This window comes from Glycine max, chromosome 10 (genome assembly GCF_000004515.6).
Source record: "Glycine max cultivar Williams 82 chromosome 10, Glycine_max_v4.0, whole genome shotgun sequence".
Lineage (NCBI taxonomy): Eukaryota > Viridiplantae > Streptophyta > Magnoliopsida > Fabales > Fabaceae > Glycine > Glycine max.
Genome location: NC_038246.2, coordinates 45,723,468 through 45,746,440, shown reverse-complemented (window position 1 = coordinate 45,746,440; position 22,973 = coordinate 45,723,468). Strand labels below are relative to the sequence as shown.

The following is a 22,973-nucleotide window of genomic DNA, read 5'->3' as shown; positions in this document are numbered from 1 at the left end:
TCGAGCCATGCAGCTGAATTGACGTGTGACTATGTGAACGTGCGTTTGAATGTTTGATGTTACTCAATTCCTTACTTAAGATTTTTTTTTTACTTAGTTCCTTTCCAAATTGCAGGTCTCTTTATTATCTTAATTTCACAAATTCAGCATCTTTATTTTTTTCTTCTGTTAATTTGACTCCCACAAAAATTTAATTAGGTAATTATAGTTTACCTGTTAATTTAATATTTAATAAAAATACTAATGTGAAAATAATGTATTGATATTTTTTTACAGTTATATATAGGTGCAAAGCATTTAAAAGTTTTGATGAAAAATTAATCTAATTGTTTTTAGTGAAATTTATTTTAATTATATATTTTTATTTATAATATTTAGACTCAAAACTATTTTTTTTTAAAATAAAACTCGAAATTTTATTTAAAATATATAAACTTGGTTTCACTTGGACTGGGCATTTATATATGAATGTATTGAGAATGAATTTTTCTCTCTTGTTGTTAGTGTGAATCCGATATTGCAGTTTGTTTTTTATTTTATAATTTGAGTTGGAAAATGGGAATTATTATTCTCATTGTTAAGCCTTGTGAAATTATATTTTTTCATTTTTATTTTGTAACATAATTAGGGATGAGTATATATACGGGTTGAATAAGTTTGATCCGTAAAATAAATAATTTTTTTAAAATACATATTGGGTTCACAAAAGTTCACATATAGACAAACCAGTTTGTGAATCCAAATATTAATATGATTTTTAAAAAAATAAAAAATATATAAAGTTAAATTAAAAAAATTCAACATAATTTTTTAAGTTAAAATCTATTACACTAAAATATATAAATATTTTAAATATAAAAAGTTAGTTATAACAATTTAAATTAAAAATCAAAATCTTAACGTAAAGAATTAATAATACTTGCAATTTTTTTTTATAAAAAAAACCCGTTATCTATATGGTTCGAAGACTTGGGTGCATATACTCACATGGGCAGTGGCAATAGTACTGGAAAGGTCATGCATTCCTCAAAATGGCCCAAACTGCAGCCCATTAACCTCTTACTTCTTTATGCTAAAGAGGCATCCATATATGCCAGCTAAAATATGAACAGGTGTAGCGAGGCCCAAATGTTCTTGATTTGTTTTGAAAAGCACTTAATTATAAATAAATGTTTATATAAATTTTGTTACGGAGGGGTTTATAAAAATAAATTTATAAAATTTAAGATTTATATATTTATTAAGTATTTTGAAAAAATTCCGCCCCCCCCCCCAGTTAACTCATCCTAGGTCGGTTCCTGGCGTCAAACATCTGAAATACACACACATCTTAGCCAAAGCTGCGCAGTCTACACAGTAGCTTTTACCAACGTGGTTTTCCACGTCAAACTTGAAGCTTCTTCATAAAAGGATGCAGATTGACGTGGTTTTTGTAAGTTGGTGACCCAGTTTCAAACATGGGCTACATTATACATACATACATCTAAGTAGAAATTGACGTGATTTTATCTCTTTTTTTTCATCGAGATAAATAATGATATTATATAACAATGTGAAAAGGTAGCAGTGGTACCAAATTCTGGTACAACCAGAGGCCAAAAACGGCCTCGATCAAAGAGGGTCACCAAATATTAATTCACAGAGATATATAGCACATAAATATAACTTAACCTGATACTATAGCTAGCAAATAAATTATTAGCCCACTATAAATGAACCAGCTGTACCACCAATTCAACTACACTATAGTACTTATTTACCAGCCAAATTAAAGATGAAAATTCCTCCACCCCATGCATGCATATAGGAACGTTCCACCTCTTTGTCATTGTTCTAACAAAACTCCATACACATAATCTAACCACTCTATCGTACGTGTCAAATACCAAGCCCGCTATCCACCTTACCAAACGTGATTTTAATTATCTTGTGGATCGAGACGCGTTTCCAAACGCCCCCAAAAATGATCCTCTCAGAGACTTTTTCCCAATTCCGCTACTGCATGAGAGTATAAGGCTGTTGAGAACGGCAGGCAGATTGATAAAAAGATACATTTTATTCCTGAGTGTCGTATTTCATTTTACTTTTAATACATTTTATTTTTCAATTTTTTATGCAGACATCTTTTGATTCACCATTAATTCCCCCCACCCCAACTGAAAATGAAATAAATAAATTAATAATACAATTCCACCAAGTGGAAAATACACGCGTTATGCACATTCACAGCTTTGATTTTCTGGCTATAAATACATATTCACAGCCTTTGTGTCTTTCACTACACATTCTGCATATATATCACTCTCGGATACACATATTACAAATTACAATATACAAATGGAGAATTCAGCGGGGAAGAACATGGCAATGGATTTCATAATTCCAAGAACTCATGCCACGGAGCTGTTGTCATCGAAAGTTGTCAGCAATGCCAATTTCTCTAGAAAAGAAGAGAATCTGCCGATAGATATTAAAGAGAACCTTGCTATCACCAAGTGCAGTGGCGAGACACAAGCCAATTTGGCTTCAGTTATTACTCACTATGTCGAGACTCTAAATCAGTACAGCTTGCGCAACTTAGGTATGCTTTTGGTTTTGGCGTTTTTACTTTGAAAATTGTTTCATTGTCATAATCTGTTTCACATCCTTATCCATTCTTAATAATGCAATCTCAGCAAGTAAAAGAAATATTTTATAATAGAAGGTAAGATATACAATGTGAAAATAATTGACACGCATGGAAATATCAAAGTTAGTTTAATACTAAATTTAATAATTTATAATATATAATAGTTCTGATATTTTGATACTTATTTTTAAACTCAGTTCAAACTTTTTTTTCTCTCTCTCTCTTTTTATAACAATATTATTTTTCTTTTATCTATTTCCATGAAATCTCTTCTTCTTACCATGCAAGACTGTACTAATGATCGACTTTCATGTACTTTAGGCTACCCCACTAATCAAAACTTCAACTATGACACATTAGCATCGTTGCTTCATTTTCATTTGAACAATGCCGGTGATCCATTCCTAGGAAGCAGCTTCTCCCTAAATTCAACAAGATTTGAAGTGTGTGTGCTTGATTGGTTTGCAAATCTGTGGGAGATAGAGAAGAATAAGTATTGGGGATACGTCACAACCGGTGGAACCGAAGGAAATCTTCATGGAATTTTAGTAGGGTTAGTATTTGATATAATTTCTAGACTCCTTTGATGCTTCAAAATATATACTAAACACAAACATCGATTTCTATCTTTATATAGGAGAGAACAACTTCCGGATGGGATTTTATATACCTCACAAGATTCACACTATTCAATCTTCAAAATAGCAAGAATGTATCGAATGCAGTGCATGAAGGTTAGCACTTTGGTCTCTGGCGAGATTAATTGTGTTGATTTAAAGGCTTTACTTCTTGCTCACAAGGACAAGCCAGCCATAATCAATCTAAACATAGGTATCCTTCGACAACTACCCACATATATAATAACTAATAATAGCACACACTTTTTACATAAAATTTATAGACACTTGGAGAAACATAAATATGGTTCTTGTTTCAGGGACAACTATGAAAGGAGGAGTTGATGACCTTGATCTTGTAATACAAACACTTCAAGAGTGTGGTTTCACACGTGATCGATTCTACATTCATTGTGATGGAGCTCTATTTGGAATGATGTTGCCTTTTGTTGAACAAGTAAGTTTTTAACATATATGTTACATAAAAAGCTTCTCTTTGATATATAGTATGATTAGGAAATGGGAGTTGTTGGGGAGGTAAATTGGATATGTGGAGAATATACAGATCTATGTTGAGACAGATTACTTTGAAATATGGCTTGGATTTTGAAATAAAATCTTTCCCTTATTTTATATTTTGTTTTGTTCTCCAACTAATTTAGAAATTTATCTTTTGTATATTATTCTTTTTTATAGGCTTAAATATATTCAAGGTCCCTTATAAATAAATAATTTTTATTTTAAATCCTTAATAAATTTTTTATTGAATTTGATCTTTAATATATCAAAACTTTTATTTTAATATATCAAAACTTTTATTTTGAATTCATGTCATCAGATTAGTGATGATATGACATTATCTCAATAATTAATATATTTTGAAAAAATTTATTTGTAAGATATTACATTATCAATAACTGAAGACAAAGACTTAAAATAAAAAATATTATAATATTATATCAAAAATTTAATATAATGAAATTTTTTATCAAAAATTCAAAACAAAAATTCATCATTTATTATAGATCTCAAACATATTTAAATCTTTTTTCCTCTTATTCATTATTCACTATTTATACACAAACACAAACATTTACAAATTATTAATTATGATGTTATCTAAAATATTGCTTGTTATTGTACAGGCACCTAGGATTACCTTCGAGAAACCCATTGGAAGTGTGGCTATTTCTGGCCATAAGTTCTTAGGATGTCCAATTCCTTGTGGTATTGTAATAACTCGTTTACGATACATCAATGCATTATCAAGAGATGTTGAATATATTGGTTCAAGAGATGTTACAATCACAGGTAGCCGTTGCGGGCATGCTCCAATTTTCCTTTGGTACGCCATCAAAAGAAAAGGTCTTATAGGACTTCAAAACGAAGTGCGTAAATGCATAATGAATGCACACTATTTACAAAGTCGACTACGTAATGCAGGCATTGGTGCAATGTTAAACAGGTTTAGTAGCACTGTTGTCTTTAAGAGGCCTCTAGATGAAGAGTTTACTCGTAGGTGGAATTTGGCATGCAAAGGAAATATTGCACATGTGGTAGTGATGCAACATGTTACCATTGAAATGTTGGACTCATTTGTTGCTGAATTTCTTCAAAAACGATCCATTTGGTTCGAAGACGAACAATTTCAACATGTATGCATTGCAAAAGACATTGGTTCGGGAAATTGTGGTTGTTCAATGCACACAATTCAATGTCACGATTGAGAATCTGTTAACTAAATAATACATATGTGATGTTATAATTGTTTAGGATTTGCAAAATGGCTGGGTTGGAACCTGCCTAACTTGCAAAAATTGATGTCAATTTGGTGACTCAACCCATCAACTGGTTGATATATTAATGTAAGTGTACAACATTGTTAAATAATAAAAATATCGTTCTTTCGTAAAATTTATGATTTATAATAATTAATTTATTGTGATTCAATAATAAAAGTTAAAAAAGATCGAAGAAATAGATTTTTATATTGGGGAAAGAATAATGAGAATAAAATCAAACATTAAGAACAAAGAACAAGAATGTAAGAATCATCAAGATTAGGGAAAATCAATATAAAATTGGTTTCCAAGATTGAAGTATATGCATATAGATTAATGTTCAGAGCCCGCTTTCTTCCCAGTGGAAAATGCTCCGGTCATAGCGTATTGAATATTCCATTATGCTCAATCTAAACATATATAATGGGAATATGTGATGTATAGATTAATTTATTAAGCAGTTCAAAAGGAGACATGCCTACGTACGTACACTAGTTAATTAAGGTTCAGGTCCTCAGCTTTTAACATGTCTCAATTCTTAAAAGCAACCATATAATAAATTATTATAACTATGAGGAGATCATGAAGAGAGAAGTGTGTATTGCATGTGTATGTTTCGCTTGTGTAGATGTGTATGCTCGCTCTCATAGAGAGTGAAGATGGTTTACTAGTGTAAGAAAAAGAAAAGGATAAATGAAACCGTGTACGTGTTGAGTAATGTACATGCATGAGAGAAGAAATATTGCATGTATAAACTCAGTTCGAATCGGTTGGATTGATCCACTGGTCTGAGAATTGAACACCTAAAATCGGTCTGAGCCACCTATTTAGACCCTTTTTGCACATGAAAAGGTGCGACTCGGCCTCAACCAGTGACCCACACCGGTGGGTCACAGTAACCCAATTGGAGAAACAAAAATTAGAACTTCCCTAATTTGTCTCTCTCGAAGAGTCGCACAACCCCCTTCACCTTTGCTCAGTCCCTCGACCTCAAAGAGGCGAAGACACCTTCTCCCAACAGAGTCATCGCTCACCACTGCCCCTCGACCTCGACCCTGCAATGTCATCGCTCCTCGCACCAGCAGGAGCCTCCATCGTCGTCAACACCCTCAAACACTTCCAGAAAACATGTTAGCACTTCTATGCTTTGCTTTGTTCAAAGTTCAAACCCCCTTCTATTCTCCCATATGTGTTCTGTTTGAAACTTTGAATCCCTCTGTTGAACATTCATGTTTGGTGCACTTTGAATCCTTATGTATGTGACTGCTCTTTTCAAATCCAAATATGTATAATGTATTGTATTTTTATGTTATGTGTTTAGTTTTAAATTGTGCAGTGGTTTTGAACTTCTGAGTAATATTGATGTTTGAAAACAAAATGGAAAGTTTTGAATTCAGATTGTCTACTTACTATTTTTATTTCCAGAATATAGAACATCACTATTTTAGTAAGGTTGTACATTATAAGTAACATAGCAAGTTCATTTATACAGTAGAGATGTCAACTCCTGAACCTGAACAACCATCATCACAAGAAGCATCAACTCAAGGCTCAAAGCATCGAGGGAAAACTAATTTGGCTTGGGCAAATTGCAAACAACTGAATTGTTGGGGAAAATAACAAAAAATTTCTAATGTGTCTTTATTGTAATAATGTTATTAAAGGAGGTGGAATTAATAGATTGAAGGCTCACTTGGTTGGAGAAAAGGGACAAGCTGTCATATTTCTTTTCAAATGAAACAAAACATGGATGAGAATAAGACCAAGAAAATAAAAACCCAAGAAGCTGATGACGAGAATGATGTTGCATTTGATGAAGATTCTTTGAGAGTGTCTGATGATCCTCCATTAAGAGCAACACCTCTTACATCTCAAAGGGGGAATAATTCCAACCGCATTGGTGATTATTTTGTTCCAATAACCACTGCTGGAGCTCAACCAACCTTAAAAAGTGTCTTGCAAAGCAAAAAGGTGGTAGAAAAGTGTGACATTGCCTTTGAAGATGGATGATTGATGCTTATGTGCCTTTCAATGCAGTTTACACAACATATTACCAGCCTATGGTTGATGCATTTTGCAGCATGGGCCCAGGATATAAGGTCCAAATTTTTATAGTGTTTGTGGTTTTTTGTTAAATAAATGAGTTGATGAAGTGAAGAAAGTTATTGAGAAGTACCGTGAGATTTGGAAGCGAACTAGTTGTATTCTTGTGATAGATGATGGGTGGACTGACAGATGCAGGTGGACTCTAATCAACTTTTTGGTTTATTGTCCTAAAGGTATTGTTTTTCTAAAGTTCGTGGATGCTTCTACTGCTTCTAAAACTCCTGAAAATTTATGTAAAACTTTTGAGGGATATGGTGTTGTATGTTGGCCCTAAAAATATTGTCCATATAGTCACAAATAATGTAGCAAATTCATGTTGCTGGTTATTGGTTAAATCATGTTTATCACTTTAATGATCTTAAAAATCATATCAACATAACAAGTGCATTTTATGAAGTTCTTGAGAAGTATTCTCATGTAGATTTTGAGTCGAATTCTCATTTGACAAGTGAAATGACATTATACAAAAATGTTGAGGTAGATTTTGAAAGATAATCTGCTGTGTATGTGAAAGAAATACAATGATACTAGGTAACATTAGTTATTTATAACTTTCATTATTTGTGATCCATAATCTTTATTTATTTTATTAATCCAATATTGTAGATCAATGGTGGGAGGATTATGGATATGGTGCACCACATTTGTAAAAGGTAGTTATCCATATCTTAAGTCAAACTTAAAGTTTTTTTGGGTTGTGAGCGAAATTAAAGTGTATTTGAATATATTCATTCAACAAAAAGAAACAGGTTGGAGCATCAAAATCTCAATAATTTTATCTATGTTCCTTACAACTAGAGGTTAAAAAAAAATATAATTATATTTATTTGATCTATATAATATTTGAATTTTTTAATGTTGATTACATACTTATAACTGAATTAATAAATTGGAGTGTAGATTAATTACTTATTCATTGGATGGATTCCTAATCTAGTGATCCAGTACCTTGGTCGAGTTTAATAACACTTAATGAATGTGTTCGTGTATGATGGAGAGAGGATGTACGTGTCTGGTGAGGGTGAGGGTAATAGGGTTTGCTCATTGCATGGGCATTTGACAATGTAGGGTTGTGGATAGAGGTTTGATACGTACGTGACTCACATCATAAGGGTTTGAAGTTGGTTCTCATGATGAGCGGGAATGCAGCCTCTCTGATGGTGTGCGGTGAAGTAGTTCAACAAATCCAAGGAATTGGAGAACTGACCTCACAAGAAAATATTTTAATAATTATATTTTTAAAAATTATTATAATGATGATTATTATTTATTAAATGACATATTAGTAATGTTGTTAGACTCTTCTATATTATTTTATCACTTTGTAGAAAAAGCGCTCAATGAAAAAAATAATAATTAATGTATTAAAATATAAAAAAATAGTACTTTATTTAACAATTAAGAAATTTAGCAAAGAGAAATTGTAAGAAGATTTAAAATTGTTTTATATAATTAAAAATAACATAATATTTCATTTAATAAGTACCAAACTAAATACATATATAGGACAACGTTAGTGGAACAAATTTATTATATAGGACAACATTAAATTTTGTATCATTTTATAATTAACTAAACACAGTATATATGTTAAATAATAATATCATGTTTTCTTTTATTATACTTCGTTTCGTTCTGTTTTGTGTACCATCACCTTGAGGTCACTTAAAAGAAATAGAGATTAACAATAAATACCCCGGCCACTAATTTTATATATGTTTATTGAGTGACAAACAAAATACAGTACAGATCGCCATTATCACTTTTACCACGTATGAGTAGTTTTTTGAATATTTTATACAGACTGCAGACATCTTTTCAATTAACATCTCGTCACACCCACCCAACTGAAAATGAAAGAAATAATACAGCCATTACTTTTCTGTTTACACAATTGAGTTTGAAAAAGGTAAGAGATCAGCTCTCTGCACTTTAGATAGAATAACATGAAAATAAGAAAAATCAGTAGAGTTTGCCAAAATGCCATCAACGACACTTTTACAATCAAGCTCAAACACAACTTATTCTATAATCCAAGTTCAATGACCCATTGGATGCCTTGCAGATGTGTCTCCAGGCTCCGCTTCCTTGGGTTCTGGATCGCCAGCGTTCCAAGATGATTTTGCTTTAATTTATGAATTGCCCTTAGTAGCCTTGTCACACCACTTGAATAAAGCAGCACCAGTCCCTCATATTCAATGCTTGACCCTTGCTACATGATTTTAAATTCTGATTGCTGTCGCGATTGCAGTGTGATGAGCCAGAAATTAAACTTTTACATTGTAGGCACTTAAAGAAAAAATACAGCTTACTATTTAAAACCATGCTTGGTAGAAACATACAATAACACCAAAGTCTTCCTCATAATGGCACCAGCTTAAAAAACCCACCCCAAGATAAACACAAAATGTCTCCCTGCATGCCGACAATGACCAGAAGTTTATAGGTTTCCTCGGTCAACTCACTCCTTAACAAACGTATCATTGTTAATGTTTTTTTTTCCCTTGAAAATAAACCACAATTTCTTACCCATATTAAATGACACATCACAACCAAACACATTCACAACTTATTTCATTTCATGTAATGCTACAACTTTTATATGATTAGATAATGCGATAGTTATGTTTTGTTTCATATACTGTCATGAAATGACTATATCACCAAATGTAAATAATTATTTTGTTTGTAATATAGTTTTATGAAGATTTGACAAAAAACTTTTATTTGCATAATCAATTACGTGTAATATTGTTAAACAATTAAGGAAAGTTAATGTAGTGTTTAAAAGGGTGTCGGTATATATTTTTTAAAAATTAAAAGGGGTTAGTCTAGAAATAAAGAAAAATATTTATGTAATTTCACAAAATTTAATGAGTAGTTATTGCAATTTATTCAAAATAAAAATAAGATAAAGTTATCAAATTAAGAATATATATTCAAATTATGCATCGAAAAGATTTAATTTGTTTGAAATAATGTTTTGGTTTCATAATTGATTACTTCTACTGTAGCCAAGTCAAGAACAACTCACGAACTGAAGCACAAATTAAATGTTTGACTTTTGTAATAAAAAGAAAGTTGTGACAAATTATAGAAGTTATGCTGACTATTCCATAGTATTTGACGACACATCAGTTGCAATACTTGCATGTACGACATGAAGCGAGATTGATGAAGTCTCTATATCAATCTTTAAACAGGTAGGGCACTATTCTTTATTTGATTCAAAAAGAAAATCATAAGAGAAAAAAATAAAAAGAAAGAATTTAAATAGAAGCAAAAATAGAAAAAATGTAGATTTTAAGGATTTTTTAATGAGAGAAATATAGGAATGAAAGAGAAGAGAAAGAGTATCAATATTTTCATTAAACTAATATTTTACTTTGTTCATTGCATTAAATAAATGTTTTTTATATAACTAAAAGTCATAACAAATAAATAATTTTTAAATATATTAAAAAGTGTTTGACAAATACTCGCATAAAAAAAATGACAGATAATAGCCAGTACTATTTTAGCAAAATTCTTGATAATTTAACACCTTTTTTCACGTCAAAATTTCTTGTCGGCTGTTGTCTTATGTTTGGGTTTTAGTTTTAGCACGTTTTTTATATGTACGTGCGTGTTGACGCTTTTGGTTTTGGTTTTGTGTACGTGTACCGTGGTATTCTGTGTGTACATGCAGTGATGACCTATCTTCAAATTAATTACGAATGCAATATTCTATAAATACACATTCAAACCTTTAAGTGGCTCACACTTCTCCTTCCCTAGATCTCAGACATGCACGCATATTACAAACGCAATGGAGAAGAACATGGCAATTGCTTTCATGGGTGCTAAGCTCACTACTAGAAGTGAAAAATATGAGAATGACAATAGTCATACGAACCTTGCTATCACACAGTGTAGTGGCGAGACACAAGCCAATTTAGCTTCAGTTATTGCTCAATACCTGGAAACTCTAAATCACTACAGCTTGCGCTTTTAATTTTCTTTTAATTATGTGTGCTTCCAATGAATGACACATGTAGTTTTTTTTTTTAAAAAAAACTTTTTACTTATTAAAATTTTAAACTACTATTAGCAATTAAAACAATGATTAGGAAAACCATAACTATTTATAGATGGGGTAACTCTGCATGGGATCCTTATTTCCTTGTAATACTATGACAGATCGACTCTGCTAAATGCTAATGACATTCATGAATTTCAATTGCAGGCTATCCTACTAATCAGGACTTCAACTCTGATGCAATAAAACCATTATTTCATTTTCACCCAAACAATGCTGGTGATCCATTTCTAGCTAGGGAGCAGCTTCTCCCTAAATTCAACAACTTTTGAAGTTTGTGTGCTTAATTGGTTTACAAATCTGTGGGAGATAAAGAAGAATGAGTATTGGGGATACGTCACAACTGGAGGAACTGAAGGCAATCTTCACGGAATTTTAGTGGGGTCAGTTTTGTTGAATTTGATTCCATTTCTTTGATATTTCAAAAATATATCCAAGACACAAACTTTGATTTATATCCTTTTCTTTATATACAGGAGAGAACAACTTCCTGATGGGATATTATATACCTCACAAGATTCACATTATTCAATCTTCAAAATAGCTAGAATGTATCGAATGAAGTGCATGAAGGTTAGCACATTAACCTCCGGTGAGATTGATTGTGTTAATCTGAAGGATTTAGTTCTTACACACAAAGACAAGCCAGCCATTATCAATTTAAACATAGGTCCCTTTTTGTCTTTGACTAGTTACTGTTAATTTAAACGAGCTCTCATGCACAAACTTTTTTACAAATGTAGACATATATACCAAACTTAGAACCAGTATGTTATTGTAGGGACGACTATGAAAGGAGCTATTGATGACCTTGATCTTGTAATACAAACGCTTGAGGAATGTGGTTTCACTCGTGATCGGTTCTACATTCATTGTGATGGAGCTCTATTTGGAATGATGTTGCCTTTTGTCAAGCAAGTGAGTTTAAAGTCACTTATTTGTTTATCTATAACATTGCTTTGATGTGTGCTTAGGTATTAATGGAGATGCTATGAAGGTCCGATGTGTAGAGACCAAAGCATCCAAGCTAAGACACTAATTAATTATGATCTCATCTAAAATATTGTGGGTGATTTCACAGGCACCAAGGATTACCTTCAAGAAACCTATTGGAAGTGTGACTGTTTCTGGCCATAAGTTCTTGGGATGCCCAATTCCTTGTGGTATTGCAATAACTCGTTTAGAATACATCAATGCATTGTCTAAAAATGTTGAAATTATTGCTTCAAGGGATGCCACAATCACAGGTAGCCGTTGTGGGCATGCTCCAATATTTCTTTGGTATGCCTTGAAAAAAAGAGGTTTGATATATAGGACTCCAAAACGAAGTGCAAAAATGCATAATGAAAGCACGGTATTTACAAAATCGACTACGTGATGCTCAAATTAGTACAATGTTAAACAAGTTTAGCGACATTGTCATCTTTGAGAGGCCTCTAGATGATGACTTTATTCGTAGGTGGAATTTGGCATGCAATGGGAATATTGCACATGTAGTGGTGATGCAACACATTACCATTGAAATGTTGGACTCCTTTGGTGGTGAGTTTCGTAAAAAGCGATCCTTTTGGTTTGAAGATGGACAACTTCAACCTCTGTGCATTGCAAATGACATTGGTTCTAGAAATTGTGTCTGTTCAATGCACCGTTCACTATCATGATAGAGAATCTATTAAGTAATTATAAATGTAATCTTGGTATAAATGAAGGGACTTAATTATAGTCTTTTAAGCATGTGATCTGAATTTTTATTTTATAATTTGTGTATAAGAAATGTCGTTAAGAAGTGTTTCTTATTTAGTATATGATAATATTTAAGATATTAATCTTCCACTCCTTTAATGTGTTACTATGAAAGATGAAGAAGACTACAATGAAAAAGTGTTATAGGTCTCCAACGGTTGTTTGTTTTTATTTTTAAGTCAATGGATGAGAATTTTTCTTTTAATTAGTTTTTCTTCTTTTTCATTTTTCTATCTTTTCCCGAATTACCCCCTAGCTCCTTTGTCAAGCTGAGCCCTCCATCATGCCCCGCCAGCTACTCTTCGTCTGTGGCTGATGATTTGGGTTTTCATTGTCGTCCCGATTGACCTACATGTTTTAAATTCATCTCCTGAATGTTTCTTAAATCCTCTGAAGGACAAATGAGAGGATAAGTGAATCCTAAGTGGATTGTGGAGATAACTTAAGGACAAATTAAGAACCGGAAGATCATGTGTGCTGATAAGATATGAGTGTGTTAACATTATATGTGAGAAAGAGAGAGAGAAATTTAAAGGTCCGAGGGTAAATGAGTGAGGAAAAGTACTCAATGGCCTTTTCGTTTTATGGAGGTTTGATGTTGATGGTGGTGTGTTAATGGTTCTGTGAGCCGTTGTTGGTGAAGTGAGAAAGATCAAAGGGAGTAAAGATCGGGTGTAAAAGGTTATACTTAAGATAATAACCATAACACGATTTCGCTCATACGAGGGGACACACATCTGCAAAACATATGACATACACTAAAGATGCATTTTTCTTCCATTAAATTTCTTTCACAAAATCCAAAGTTTGATATCATGTAACTTCAGAAGCTACAAAGTGATAACTCAATGAATACAGCTTGCATTCACCCCCCATGCATCATCAACTTATACTTCAACATCTTCATGTTCAACTGTTTTCACCACATAATTAACTGAAAATAAAAAATGAGTTCTGGTTTTAACCTTAAAATTAATGCAGGAAAAGCACAAGAATTAGGCTATCTAGCCTGAAACAGTAAAACATAAGTACCAACAAAGACGCTGAACAACACAATGATATCCTTCACAGCTCTCCTGCATTACAAACATATACACAAGATGATACTTGTGATATCGTTTCATGCTGCCTGCTATAATGAACTAGTTTTGCTGATTGAAGTTGGAGAAGTAGTTATTAGGGCCATATTGCCCACTAAAACTCTGAGTAGTAGAGTAAGGAAGAGGATTAGGCATGGAGAGCTGTGTTTGCTGAGGAAGGTCTAGATGTTTCTGAGACGACGACGGATGATTATGAAACTTTTGTAGAGCCAACTGTGAAGAAAATTGAGAGGTCAACTCGTCCACAGAACCACAACTTGACATAACACCAACATGACCATGTTTATTCCTACGGAGGCTTCGAAGTTCTTCCTTTACCGATGCAGAGAGAGCTGCAAGCACAAGATTGTGTTCATGATAATATGAATGTACCAAATTTATAAATTAGCAACAAAGGCTAAATAAATGTCCAAACTGGTGCAAAATTACAAGCTAATGTAACTACCAAAAAGGTTATTTAACAAGTTCTCCTATGAACTTAAAAGGTTATTTAATTTCATGCATGCTTAGATTGTTGGGATTTTCTGGGAAAGTGATAATTGTTACACATGCATATATATTGTTCATGCAACAAGTAGTGTAATTGTAAAACCTTTTATTTATTCAGTTTAATGTGATGCGAGGGAAAGGACATAATTGATACAGATGCAGATATTAATTCATGATATTGTTCATGCAACCGAGACGTGTAAAGATAGAAAATTTTATTTATGCAGTTTAATGTGATACGAGGGAAAGCACAAAGTTTGCTACTTTAGGCATAAACAAATATAAAACCATGCATACCATCTTTAATCTGCGCTTCTTGTCGCATAGCATCTATGGTTAATCTGAGCTGCTTAAGACGAACATCCCTATTTGTAGTGTCTTCCTGTATCATATGAGATATTAATGTGTTTGTTCCTCTCTCATTTTTTTTTTTACAGGTGTACGTAGTAAATTGAATATAATTAAATATTATACAAAATCAACATAATTAATTATTTGCTCTCACAAAAATTAAACAAACTTGGATAGTAATTAAAGAAAGCTAGTAGACCCAACGAATCATTGTACTGTTAGATAATTTATATATATATATATATATATCAAAATCACTATTAAGTTATATCGATTGAACCAAGAATGCCAATCTCTATCAGTATCCAATAAAGACGACTCTAAAATAGCCATTAGCCAAGCTCCACAACGAAGCTAATAAGAACAGTTAATCTATAAACAAAGGCAGCAAATATAACTCCACAATATATATTAGCACAATGTTGACCTTGATCTTTCCTATATATCCTAGAAAGGTTGAACCGCTAATGTCACTGTTGTAAAACAAAAATAAATACCGTATTTCTCAAATAGAGGCAAGAACTTAAACCAACTAACAATGCAGCTAGCTAGTAATATTAAACTTTCTTTTTAAAAAAATTTCCCCATGCCATGTTATTAATTCAACTTGTGGCTAAACAAATGTATATATGCAAATAGACTCTTAGTCAACGTATTCTATATTCAGACATTAATTTACTAGTGCATATTAGTGTTTTTCTTCAAGAGTGAAACATATACATCTTCACATGAACATCAATTCGCAAAACTTTGTAATGATGGTAAAATCAAAGTAATATGAATAAAAAAAAGAAAAACTATTAGGTCAGAAATTATCAAAATCATAGAATTTTCAAAAGCAAATTTGCAAAGGCAACATCTAAATCCTAGCAGAACATCCTTAATCTAGAAGGAAGGTTTGTATAATTAGAGCAAAATGTAAGGGGTGAAATTACTCTTACCATTTTTGTAGTTTTCTTTTATAACATAAACCTCATTTATATTTATATGTACAAGTTGAAAAGAAATTGCAGGGGAGCTTGATGAGCTTTTGTAGGTTTCTATCATTTTTCAAAGGAGATCTTTAAAAAGTTTAAGTATTATCAAAGTTTCTTAACGTTTATAAAAAATTAAATAGACACAATTTTAGAGACGAGGTTTCTGTAACACACGATACCGGAAGGCATTGTGCTAATAAATAGTTACACGATGGTCATCCTTGCTTGGGAGCCTAGGGCTACTTGAATACTTTTAAGAGAGAGAAATTTTAATTCTATTGCTCACCTCCTTACGTAATCATATGATCCCAGGCACTGCCACTCTAGTACATAGATCCCGATCTTAGAATAGCATAATTTTATTAATAATTTTGCTAAAAAAAATGTAACATATTATAGTTTAATCTAATTATAAGTTTGTTTTTGGCACAATCTAATTATTAATTAGTTTATTACCATACTATGGACCTTTAATTTTAAGTATTCACAATTCACAACTTTTTCTAAGAAAGAGAGCATCGCTATTTCGAGGGTGTTTTCCACAAAGTGTTATTGCCACCACACAATTCATAATTATCAGTTAAATAATCTCTATAGCATTGTTAACACCCAAGTTGCCACATTTATGCTTAGAAACATAATAAAATTGAAAAGGAAAACACATACCGCAAGAAATCTAAGTTTAGCATCTAGGTTAGCTGATTGAATCGCAAGCTGCGGGACCTTTTCTCGCAAATCTTTCTCATAAATCACTCTCCTTTCCTTTGATTTAGCAGCAGATTTTCTATTGCAAAGAATCCTACAGAACAAAACAATTCAACTTATATCACTGAGAACACCACACCCCGAAGACTTATTTCCCAAGTGCATATGATAAAATGATTTTTTTAAAAACTATTTCCTTCTATCTCTTTTATAATAAAAAAATAAGTTATTTCATACTTATTAAAAAATTAATTTATTTCATTATATTGTGTTATTCCCAATTAAAAATAATAATATTTTTAAACTATTTTTCATTAGAATTTGATATTAAACACAATTCTTCCATTAAATGAAAAATATTTTAAATATAATCTTATTTAATAAGATAAAAGTAGTTGAATTTTATTTATATTTTAATTTTTTTTCTTATAAAAAGTAACGAAGGAAGTATTATTTCTTGAAGAGCAATCTCAAACATGTGTTCCATTTGGTCGACTACAATACTTTTGCTGCGCAGATGCACCCACACATGAGTAAAAAACTTATTCAGACCAATTTAATTAAAGTAATATTTGGTCTAACTCTTTTTCCTTGAAAACGAAACCTATTTTATTCATTAATACTTTTCATTTTTAACAAGTGATGTTGCAGAACATTATTTGCATATATAGGAATTTGGCTGAAGAGGATCGAGAGGTTCGACGAAGATGGGTGTCTACAAAATACCACTCAAAAAATCAATCAAACAAAGGTCTTAATTACTTCCAAAAAAAATAATTATTATATTTTCATTATTTTTAACTGTAATATTTAAAATAAATAAATAGTGATAATTTATTAACATAAAAGATTAATGATTATAAATAAGAAAAATTAAACAGTTTTATATGTAAATTTCATATTTTATTTTATAAAATTACCATGTTAAGTCTTTTAAATTATTTTATTGAAAAAATAATTAAAATGAAAATGTAATTAACACCACCTCTTAACCCTCTTGGGATCAACCCTAGCAAGTTCAGCAAGTTCCTCAGAGTTCATGGTCCTCTTCCCCCGAGATACCAGTGGCCCATACGCCCCAACGGTATAGCTGTTCCGGAGACGCCGCTTCCCCTTCCTCTCTCCGCCGAGGTCGAGTCCCGCAGTGGGCCCTACCGGGCCGACCTCCGAGGCCTGCGCTTTTAATTCCACGGAGGAAGCTGAATCAACGGTGACGGTCGGCGGAAGCGTCGGCGACGGTGGTGGGGAGTTTAGTATGTCAAAATCAAACTGTTCTAAATCAAAGTTTAGAACGTCCTCGAAGGTGTCGGGGATAGAGAAGGAGTCGCCGGAGAAGGTGTTCCGGTGAAGCAACGAGCTATCTGGTTCCTCGGCCAGAATCTGATCGAACACCGCCGTGCCCGGCGGTGCTCCGGCGAAGCCAGGATCCATTGGTGGAAAATAATAAAAATCTGTTTTATGGGGATTGGATATTTGGATTTTAGTTGAGATTAGATGAGATATCAGAACAAAAACCGAAGTTGAACTGTTTACTACTGAAGTACTGTTCAACTTCAAGTACGTTCTTAAAAAGCAATAGTTAACGGGTGTCTATCACAAGAAGAGACAAAAGTAAAATAAAAAAAAAATAAAAAAATATATTAAATCATAGTTTAAAATTGCTTCTTTTAATAATTTGAAATGTTTAGAAATAATTTGATTGTTTTTAAATTTTTACCATATTTTGGTTATTTGCCTTTTTTGTTTCAATTTAACTTTTTTATCAAGCTTTTTATTTTGTTTTTGCAACGGTATAAATTTATTGTAATTGAAAAATCAAATTAATAGATTAAAATATCAATTTTTATTTTTTATAGCATATTTAAATAAGTAAAAATAGTGACTTCTTTATTAAGTCATTATTTTTTCTAACAATCAAATTATCATAATTGAAAAGGTCAAATTATAATTAAATGTAACGGATAAATGGAAATAAAAGATAAATTATAGGTTTAAATGCTGATTTTATAAAATATTTAAAGGAGTGGAATTAATGCTTTCATCTTGTGTATTTATTGGCACGTTAAAACATCAAAAAATTAAAGATGTCTATTTAATTAAATTTTATATCCTCTTTTTTGAATAAATGGTCATTAATGGTTTACTCATAAAAAATAAATGGTCATTAATGAAAAAAATAAGCTATTATTATGTTATTAATTATGACTCTTTTTTTTTTACATTTTAATTAATTAAATTATTTTCTAACTATTAAATGTTAACTTCTACCGCATCACGATACTGACATCATGAATCAACGTGTACATCAGTAATATGTAGTTGAAAACTTGATTAAAACTATGAATTTTAAAAAAAATTGGAAACTAAAATCACATAAAATAATTAAAGATAGTGATAAAAATTAAAATTTAGTCTATTTTAAATTAGCAACTCATGTAGTAACTTATATACCAGTTGTAAAGAGAAACTGAAAAAACAATACAGTGGATTGCTCAACCAAACAACAGGTACGTTTTAGAAATTGTGGGGTCCATTTAAACAACTTTGTAGAGTTGCAGGATTGGATTTTTTTTAGTTACTTTTTTTATGATTCTACATATATTTTTTATGACTTTTTAGTTACTTAAATTAGTAGAATTGTAAAAATTATATAATATTAAAATGAAAAACAAAAAATATTTTGTCTAGCAACTTATGTTAATTAGGGTGTGGTCTAAAATGTGTTCAATCGTACAGGATGTCGGATTAAGAAAAAAGAGGGTAGTAATTAATATTCCACAATAAATGAAGAGGGAGAAAAAAATTAAATATTTTTTATTTTTACTATTACTCAATTTCGTCTATGATAAAAATATAAAAAGAAGAAAATCTATATATAAAATACAACAACAAAATTATTTCAAGGAAAGGAAAAAAATATTTACATTCAAAACAAAAAAAAAATGTGAACGTCCAATTTGACTCTTTTTATATCACTTGATCTTTATTTAATTTCTTGAATGAAAAAAATGATTAAAACCTTTTTTTATTTGCTTCAATGAACGTTTCCCTTTTGTATCAATTAAAAAGAATTAAAAATTAAAAATATTTCTTTTACTTTATTTACCTTTTTTTTATAAAAATTAAAAATTACAAACAACAAAAAACAAAAGGCAATAGAGAGCTCTTTGATTCTATTTTGAGCCAATTAAAGGCCACGTGACTTGGTGTTTTCATGCTTGACTATTTTACTGGCAGCATTAGTGTTTAATATCATGTCCAGATAATGACTTTTTTTTTTTTTTTATCTCCAGCACACACCACAGAGTTGTTTTTCATCGGTAAATTTTAATCAGTAATAATATTAATTTTTGTTAGTGAAAAAATTGAAAGACATAATATCTCTTCATTTTTCTTCTTCCTTGGCCACTAGACTAGGCTTATGTATCTCCAAATATATACACACACCACATGGTATCTGGCTAATAGTTGTCTTTTTCACTCACAGCCAACACACACTTATATAGTTATATGGCACCTCATTTTTTTCAACAATCACTCTTCTCACACACTCACTGCTAGCTCTAGGTTAGAAGCTCTCATCACTCACCTCTTAAGCCAACTTCACTAGCAGCAACTGAACACAACCAGTGTTGTACAAAGCTAACCAAACGTCACACCAACCATTGGATAGATATTAACAAGTATAGGTTTGATGACTTCAAATGATGACAACAGAGAGGGATGAAGAGATACAAAACGTTATGGCATTGAATATGGTGATCCAACGAGTCTGTAATTGTTAAAGACACAAAACGCAGTCATTATTATTGCAATAGTGCTGCATAATACTACGTATAATCTTGGCTATTTGTCAATAAGGAGAATGAGAGATGACAGATAATTTTCTCAACTTGAGAGAATAAAGTTGGGAGATTCCAACATGATCTTCCTGAGAGAAGTGACCTCTTAATTTAAGATCTCTTGTTCCATGAAAAGATAGTTATGAAACTGTGTCAATCTTTTTCTTATTTTCATTATTGCGTTTCTTTTTCAGATTGGATCTGGTGACTTCTTTATAGTCTTGTATGTATCCAAGGAAAACGAAAAACCCATTTTCTCCGTACGTAAGCCCATTCTAAGGCTTCAAGTGCCATTGCCACCCCCACGCACTTGAGAAGGGATCAGATATGCTATTGGCAACCTCTGTATTGCTATTTAAATTCCCAAACCAGTAAAAAGAAAATAATATCTTTTGGTATTTAGCTAAAAATACCTCCGGTGGAAACATGTTTCATTGACTAAAATTAACACAACGGATGTTTCTGTTGTATGAATATTTTTAAGAAAAAAGAATTAAAAAAAACTTAATATAGAAACTTATTTTCATTGTGTTATTTTTTGAATTCATTTCCGTTGTATATTTTTGAATTCACGCCTCCTACTAATACAACAGAAACAGGTTTCAATTGTGTATAAGAACTCTTATACACAAGGGAAACTCATCATTTCCGATGTGTGGAGCATTTTCATCTTGAGAGAACTATTGCAGTGCGTAGAAACTCAACCTGAGCAGCCCAACTCGTGTAGTATATTTCCCTTCCATAAGTAACTAGCACGGTGCAAATCATATTTATTGAAATTAAAGCACAAGTAGTGCCAAATGGGCAAAATGAGGTATATATGCTTAATTTTAACTCACTGATAAAGTGATATGATATGACACCTTTAATACGATTACTTAAACATGCTTGACAAATGATTTTGTCAATCCGTGATTAAGAGTGCAAAAGCTTTTAAACTCAATATGTCATAGTTAAACTAAGCACTTAAAATTGATATTTTAGTCATTTGGATATTTTGGTTCAAATTATGTAACTATTTGTCTGTGTCAATTAGACGGTAGTCATCATTTAAATTTGACATATTAGTATATGAGATTGAGTTAAGGCACTACCAAAAAAATGAGTTTATGTCAAGGAAACCCATCACAATACAGTCAAATCAAAACCAAATATTATAAAATAATAACACTATGCACTCATGCACTTTAGATATGATAAAATATGAAATTGTAATCGTTAACTAAAAGTAACGACTGATATTTTTAATATTATTATTATGGAAAAATATTTTTTTCTTCAAAAAATATGTTTTTAATCATTACATTCAAGTCAAACGATCAAAATTCTTATATTTTCACAACAATAAATTTGATCTTAAATTCTAAAAAACATATAGATTTAGTCCCTGTTTTTTGCATTTTTTTATATTCATAATATTGTTGTTGTGTTTTCATTTAAAGCTTATTTGGGCCTAGCCTATTTAGAAAAAAGAGGTAGACTAAGTTTTATTTAAAGAAAAAACATTTTTAGTTTAGTAAGTAAAGCTTTGAACTTCTAAAAAACCTAGTAAAAAACATGTTTATAAATAATATTATTTTAATAAAAATATTAATTTGTAATATATAATATTATATTATTTTTTTAGTTGATACATAGGGAAGGAGAGACGAAAGTGTAAATAAATATAATAGGTAACATGATGCGGTGAAAAAAGCTAGATAAAAAAATTAGTCATTAATTGAGTGTTTGTGATAGTTATATATTTTTTATTTATAGTCATTAGTTACACACACGTTTAAAAAAATCATAAATATTAGATATATAATATATGAAACTTTTTTGTATATTTTATGTATATGAAAAAATATTTTTTTTTATTAAATTATGCATTTTTTTCTTGGCTCTCTTCAAATGAAATTTAAGGCTCTGTCCTTGGATAGCAAGTTATACTGTAAATATATTTTAAGATGATTTCTAGTAATAATTTATTAATGTATTAAAAAAAGTGAATATACATTAATAAATCTCTTTATGTATTTTAAAATAATATCTAGTTATTTTATTTACCAACAAAATATAATCTTTACTTATAATTTGTTTACATAATAACATCAAAAAAATAATTTGCTAACATATTCAAACTAAAAAAACAGTTGGGTGTACTTTTATAAATCTGTTTATATATATCTAATCCGGTCCTATTGATTGAATGTTGTACGTGCATCTTCTCCAAACAAAGTGACTTTTGGGTTGAATCCATTAGTGATAGTCTTCATCCTCTCTTGAAGTTGGACTATGCTGAAATTGAAAGACCTAATTTGGTTCAACGTGGAATGCATATTAGGCTAGGATTCAATCCACCAGACAAGATATAAATGATAGCGTATCTAAGGTGTTACCAACAAATATTTGTCGGTTCTGGTAGGACTTTGCAACCCGCCGCATCAACAAAATGTTATGCTATTCTACGTGGTCAGCTCTATTGAAAATGAGTTGAGTAATTCTATCATGGTTGCTCTATTGAAAAAGCTCTCAGCCTTTTTCTTAAGAAAAAATAGAAAGCTTTGAATTAT

General features: G+C 31.1%; 2 protein-coding genes and 1 pseudogene across 2 annotated transcripts; 2 read left to right on the top strand and 1 right to left on the bottom strand.

Annotated features, from left to right (window-relative positions):
* The first annotated feature begins 2,337 nt into the window (after window positions 1-2,337).
* Window positions 2,338-5,115, top strand: LOC100781665 (serine decarboxylase 1). Its single transcript, XM_003535524.4, has 5 exons — window positions 2,338-2,581; window positions 2,951-3,182; window positions 3,267-3,460; window positions 3,567-3,703; window positions 4,392-5,115. Exons 1-5 carry the CDS (start codon window positions 2,338-2,340, stop codon window positions 4,971-4,973), a joined length of 1,389 nt encoding a protein of 462 aa, XP_003535572.1. The 3' UTR covers window positions 4,974-5,115.
* A 6,232-nt stretch (window positions 5,116-11,347) lies between these two features.
* LOC100781119 (serine decarboxylase 1-like) lies at window positions 11,348-12,938 on the top strand (annotated as a pseudogene).
* Window positions 12,939-14,096: 1,158 nt separating this feature from the next.
* LOC102664725 (transcription factor VIP1) lies at window positions 14,097-18,007 on the bottom strand. Its single transcript, XM_006589429.4, has 4 exons — window positions 17,562-18,007; window positions 16,538-16,670; window positions 14,841-14,925; window positions 14,097-14,386 (listed from the first exon to the last, which is right to left on the bottom strand). Exons 1-4 carry the CDS (start codon window positions 18,005-18,007, stop codon window positions 14,097-14,099), a joined length of 954 nt encoding a protein of 317 aa, XP_006589492.1.
* Window positions 18,008-22,973: the final 4,966 nt, after the last annotated feature.

Excerpts from the sequence above, each read along its gene's own strand:
- LOC100781665 (XM_003535524.4), top strand. The coding sequence starts at position 2,338 with ATGGAGAATTCAGCGGGGAAGAACATGGCAATGGATTTCATAATTCCA. Across the intron at positions 3,183-3,266 it reads CTTCATGGAATTTTAGTAGG|GAGAGAACAACTTCCGGATG; the intron begins GTTAGTATTTGA and ends ATCTTTATATAG. Across the intron at positions 3,704-4,391 it reads TGTTGCCTTTTGTTGAACAA|GCACCTAGGATTACCTTCGA; the intron begins GTAAGTTTTTAA and ends GTTATTGTACAG.
- LOC102664725 (XM_006589429.4), bottom strand. The coding sequence starts at position 18,007 with ATGGATCCTGGCTTCGCCGGAGCACCGCCGGGCACGGCGGTGTTCGAT. Across the intron at positions 16,671-17,561 it reads GATCCCAAGAGGGTTAAGAG|GATTCTTTGCAATAGAAAAT; the intron begins GTGGTGTTAATT and ends TTTGTTCTGTAG. Across the intron at positions 14,926-16,537 it reads CTAAACTTAGATTTCTTGCG|GAAGACACTACAAATAGGGA; the intron begins GTATGTGTTTTC and ends CATATGATACAG.